Source organism: Pinus tabuliformis, chromosome Q, assembly GCF_031772625.1.
Source record: "Pinus tabuliformis cultivar Carrire ecotype Pingquan chromosome Q, CPIR1, whole genome shotgun sequence".
Lineage (NCBI taxonomy): Eukaryota > Viridiplantae > Streptophyta > Pinopsida > Pinales > Pinaceae > Pinus > Pinus tabuliformis.
This window is the reverse complement of record NC_142296.1, coordinates 587,453,872-587,459,555: the sequence shown is the minus strand read 5'-3', so window position 1 is coordinate 587,459,555 and position 5,684 is coordinate 587,453,872. Positions and strand designations below refer to the sequence as shown.

The window sequence follows — 5,684 nt, the reverse complement described above, 5'->3', positions numbered from 1 at the left end:
AATAATATAGGGAATAGGATAAAATATTTTGTTTGTTTGTTAATAACTAATTAATTAATTAATTCGTTAATTTTATTACTAGGCCTATTTATATTTAACGAAATATGTATAATTTTCTTTTAAAAAATAAATAATATATATATATATATATATATATATATATATATATTATAAATTCATATTAATACCAACCTATGAGGTATTATGGTATAAACTAGAATAAATTTAAAAATAAAGGTTTATTAATTACTAAATAAATTAGTCAATTCGTTTATTCAAATTATTTATTTACATTTAAATGAAATAAAAATATTATGGGAACAATAAGGAATGAACCTAAATGTTTATCAATTAATCAATTATTTAGTTGATTTATTATCTAAAATAAATGCTCATAATTTCAAACTTATTTATTTATATATCGAATTACTAAGTAAAAATATACTAATTTTTTTAGAACTTAAACTAATAGATTAAATAAATAACAAGGGAGGTTTTAGTATCCTCTTATTTTCAATAAAACAAATGAAATATAAGTAAATTTATATGAATAAAATAATAATAAATTAAAGAAAAGGTAATGAGTATCAAAAAAACAAGAAACCAATAGAAAGGGAAATCCAAACAATCCAAAAGACGAGGGAAAAAATCAGAAAGGAAACAAAAAATGGACGAAGAGGGGTAAAAAAGGAGGGGGGCCTAAAAGGAAAGGGTAGGGATCCAACAATTGCTAATCTTCCAGGCGTCATTCCTATTGAGATTGCTCGACCTCCTTTCAATTTCTATGGCCTCCCTAAACTTCTAGTGATGAAAATGAGCAATCTTAGCAATAACCTTGGCCTCCTCAATACATATATGATGCTTAGTCTTCTCCGTGTACTCTACTAAGGCTGAAGACCAGGTCCTCCCATGCTTGATGTTAGCTGCATGCTCATGAATCCTCTGATTAATAGAGCACCCAGTTTCACCAACATAGGGGGTCCCATAAGAACATGGAATAACATAAACACCTTTCATGTCCTTGGGGTCAACAGGGTCTTTTACAAATCTTAGGGAGCTACGAATGGTGTTGAGGGGTTTAAAGGTTGAGGGACCATTATGCTTCCTAAGGATTCTCGCATTCTTGTTAGTGGTCCCTTGGATGAAAGGGAGATGCACCACTGAGATTCGATCTTTAGGGTTTTTCTTAACCTTGGGACCTTTGCTAGCTTTAAGGAAAGCTTTCAGACCTTGGTGCCTACTATATCCATTATTAACAAAACGTTACGAAGATGGGCTTTCTCTTTGGTCAATAATAGCTGTTTCTTTCGATTTGTTTGAATGACCAGTCTCTCTATTTAACTTGTTTCCTTGATCTGGTTATTCATCTTGTCCTGACGATGAACCACACTTGCTGGTTTGAAATGCGTTGACAAATGAATTTTGATGTGATTATCGCCGAAACCTGTCTCAAAAAATTTGATATGGATCACATAAGTCTCAATTCAATAATTACATCCCTACACGGAAGGGCCATTGCTTTAAGGAAAGCTTTCAGACCTTGGTGCCTGCTATATCCATTATTAAAAAAAACGTTACGAAGATGGGCTTTCTCTTTGGTCAATAGTAGCTGTTTCTTTCAATCCGTTTGAATGATCGGTCTCTCCATTTAACTTGTTTCCTTGATCTGGTTATTCATCTTGTCTTGACGATGAACCACACTTATTGGTTCGAAACGCGTCGACAAATGAATTTTGATGTGATTATCGCTGAAAGCTTGTCTCAAAAAATTTGATATGGATCACATAAGTCTCAATTCAATAATTACATCCCTGCACGAAAGGGCCACTACAACTAAGGTTCATCATTTTCAACAGGCACGCTTGCAAGTTTCGAAGATGAAGTCAGATATGACATTCCTTAAGAGATGTAGAAATTCGTTTGCCATTCCAATTTTTGCTGAGATTAATCCTTGCGTTAATATTCCTAGGAACCAACGTGTCTTTGTGAAGGTCAGTTAACTTTGTTGAGATTTGAGATTTGCAGGGTTAGAAGAGTTATAGATCAACTTTCTCTACATCTTCTTTCTTTACATATGGAAATTTCTGGCATAATTTTAGTTGCCCTGTGGACGAGGGTTGATGCTTGTTCAGTTCTAAAATCTCAGCGGATGGAAGATATTTGGAGGCATAAGCAGTCTTCAAAGTTTCTCAGGTTATCCAAGAGTGCACTCAACGATTTTTCTTTCTCCTTAGGTTGGTCGTCCAATAGCCAGGTTTCTGTTAGTCAAATCATTGCTCTTCGGTCCTGGGTTAATGGTTGTCCTCCTTCGGACTGTCCACTTGTGGTTAAATGTATTTCGTCAAGTTCTAGAGAAGGGGTTGGCTCCCCAAAGTTCTTCCATCTGATCTCTATCTTTTTGCGTTTTGTTCCGCCACTTCCCAACATGGAACTTGGTCTGCTTTCCGTTAATGTGATCCCCCCTGGTCTGGTCCCTCTTGTCTCGCATGCTGACCTAAGCTCCATTTTAAACCATAGCTACCAAGTTCGGCCATACTGGCCAGAAAAATTCAGAAATACGGCAGTACGATTCGATTCGCTCCGGAAATTGGAATTCAGTACGTTTTTTTATTTATAAATAATTAATATATATATATATATATATATATATATATATATATATATATATATATATATATATATATATATATATATATATAAATATATATATTATAAACCTTAAATGGGAGGTTAAACTTATTAACTTATTACAATGATGATGGATGGAATTTGGTAAATAATTTTTTTTATTAAAAAAAATTATAATAAACCTTAAATGGTATGTCAGGAATATTACAGTTATGATGGAATTTAGTAAAATAGTATGTTAAGAATATTACAATTATGATAAACTCTTAATGATATATTAAGAATATTATAATTATAATGGAATTTAGTAAAATGGTATTTTACTAATATTACAATTATGATGGAATTTAATAAAAAAAAAATTATTAGTATAAAATTTAATATTTAAAAATAGAAATTTCTATATTATTTAATTAGGTAAAAAATTGTTGATATAAAATTTAATATTTGAAAATAGAAATTTCTATGTTATTTAAAACATAAATTTTTATATTAAAAAAATTACATTTACTATTTAATTTGGTAAATTTTTTTGTATATATATATATAATAGAAATTTCTATATTAAAAAAGTATAGTAAATAATAAATTGCATATTAAAACAGTTAGAGTTGTAAAAAACAATAAATTATATATTAAACTATAGTAAAAAATAGTAAGTTTATACGGGTTAAAAATAATAAATTTCTATAACAAAGAAAAATAAATTCTTATTTATAAAATATATAGTCTCCAATTTTTTCTATTTGAATTTTATACTTCCCCTATTTCCCACTAGTAACAAAATGGAAATGATGAATTAAAGTTGGGGTGTGTTTCTCTCTTCCTCTCTGTTAGGGTGTGTTTCTCCATTCCGGTCTGTTTTGAATTGAGTAGAATGCATATCTGGACTAACAAAATCTACATTATAAACAATTCTTTGAAAGTGTGTTTCACTGGAAACGCTAAATCTACAAGGAGAGAATTATGTTGTTTTAGTTATTAATTAATAATGTTGTTATTTTATTTTTTATTTTTAAGGGTTATATTAAAATTTAGAATTTGAGAATATGAATTTTTTAAATATATATTAGAATATAGATTTTTTTTTTTTAAATAATTTAATTTTGAAAGATCTCTACTTCCGAATTTTTTCTGTATTGTATTTTAGGTAATCTAATTTTTTCCCATCTAATCGAATTCAAAATTTGCTAACTATGCTTTAAACAACCCATCCCTTGGTGTGACTGAGGCTGTCGAGCTCGGTTCTTACTCCTATGGTGGATACCCATCCCCACGGAGGCAAAGCCTGTCCAAGTGGATCCGTTGATTCAGATGCCCATCCCCATGGAGGCAGAGGCAGTCCAAGCGGATCCGATGATTCGGTCGTCCCTCTCTTGTCTGAACTCCCCACGCCGTCATCTCCTTCACTTCTCCACCATTCGAATTCATGCTCCGTTGACCGGTCTCCATCCCTTCATTTAGCCCGTGGTCCTTGTGCTGCCTTATACAGTGGCATCGAGTTGATCTCTCATCCCTGCGCGTGGATTCCGAGGGGATCTGTTCTTTCAATGGAAACCTTGGCGATCCTGCGTTGCCAAACAGTAACAATATTAATAATTTAATTAAGATAGGAACTATATTTAATGCACAATTTGACAATCGTAATATGAATATCGATAGGTTAAATAATGTAAATCTAGATAGTTTGGATTATAATAATAATAAGAGATTCAATAGAAATTATAATAATTTTACTACATATAATAGTAATAATATTATTATTATGTATTTGGATAGTATGAATAATCAAAATAATAACAATATTAATTTCAAAATGAGTAATAATTCTATTAATAATAATAAAAAATATAATAGTGCTAATAATAATGATGTTAATAGTATCAATAATAATAATAATCTTTCTCATAAGAATAATGTAGTCAATTTTTCTAAATTTTCTTTTCCCGATTCCATTTATAGTCTTCTTGAAAATGGATTGAATTTTGCCATTGTGCCTAGAAAAATCCCTGTGGAAGATATTATGTGTGACATGGAGTTTGGTATTAGGGTCTTGCCTGATAATATTGAGGACACTATTAGGAAAGATTGTGTTGCCGTCCTCAAGAAGGAAAATCCCCCTAAGAACAATATTAGCAAGGGTGAATTTGATGCCCTTAAGTCCTTGAACCAAAACAAGGACATTGATGTTCTTAAAGGCGACAAAGGTGGGGCTTTTGTTGTCCTTGACAAAGAGGATTTTCGCAGGGATATGTTGGATCACCTTTGTAATAGTGGAAACTATAAAAATCTTAATAAGAATCCCTTGAAAAGGATCTCCAGAACAATCGCTCTAGCTATTAATTCTAGTAACATTGTGGGTTCCTTTTGCCACAAACTTATTGAGAGCAGCCCCATCACTCCTAGGATCTATGGGCTTCCAAAGATCCACAAGGACGGGGCCCCCCTGAGACCCATTGTCAACACCATAGGAGGGCCAACCTACCTCCTAACAAAATACCTTGCCTTGAAGCTTAAACCCCTTGTTGGGCTTACAGAGTCTTTCGTCAAAGACTCTTCTTTGTTTGTGAATGAGTTAAAGGGCATAAAGTGTGACCCTGGGAACATTCTTGTTAGTTTCGATGTGGTTTCTCTTTACACTTGCATCCCTATTAAGGAGGCCATTGAGATCATCAATTGCCTCACTGACCCTGATAACGCTCGATTAGTAGAGATTTGTCTTACTTCTACTTTTTTCTACTTTGAAGGGGAATAATATGATCCAACATGCGGGGTGGCCATGGGTTCCCCCTGTCCCCAGTTGTTGCTAATCTTTTTATGGAGGACTTTAAATCCAAGGCTTTGGAATCATCCTGTTTCCTACCTAAGCTATGGAAAATATTTGTGGATGACATTGGTGTCATCTGGCCTCATGGCCAAGACGAGTTAGATATGTTTTTCCAACATCTCAACAATCAATCTTCGTCAATAAAGTTTACTATGGAGCAAGAAGTTGATGGGTTCCTGCCTTTTCTTGATGTTATCCTTTCGAAGAAGGATGATGGTTCTTTCTCCCA

At 32.6% G+C, this 5,684-nt stretch overlaps 1 protein-coding gene across 1 annotated transcript; it reads left to right on the top strand.

Moving 5' to 3' along the window:
* Positions 1-4,660: 4,660 nt before the first annotated feature.
* Positions 4,661-5,383, top strand: LOC149220823 (uncharacterized). The gene has a single exon (XM_089387215.1). It carries the CDS (start codon positions 4,661-4,663, stop codon positions 5,381-5,383), a length of 723 nt encoding a protein of 240 aa, XP_089243341.1.
* Positions 5,384-5,684: the final 301 nt, after the last annotated feature.

What these genes read in the sequence shown, in the direction of transcription:
- LOC149220823 (XM_089387215.1), top strand. Translation starts at nt 4,661, where the DNA reads ATGGAGTTTGGTATTAGGGTCTTGCCTGATAATATTGAGGACACTATT.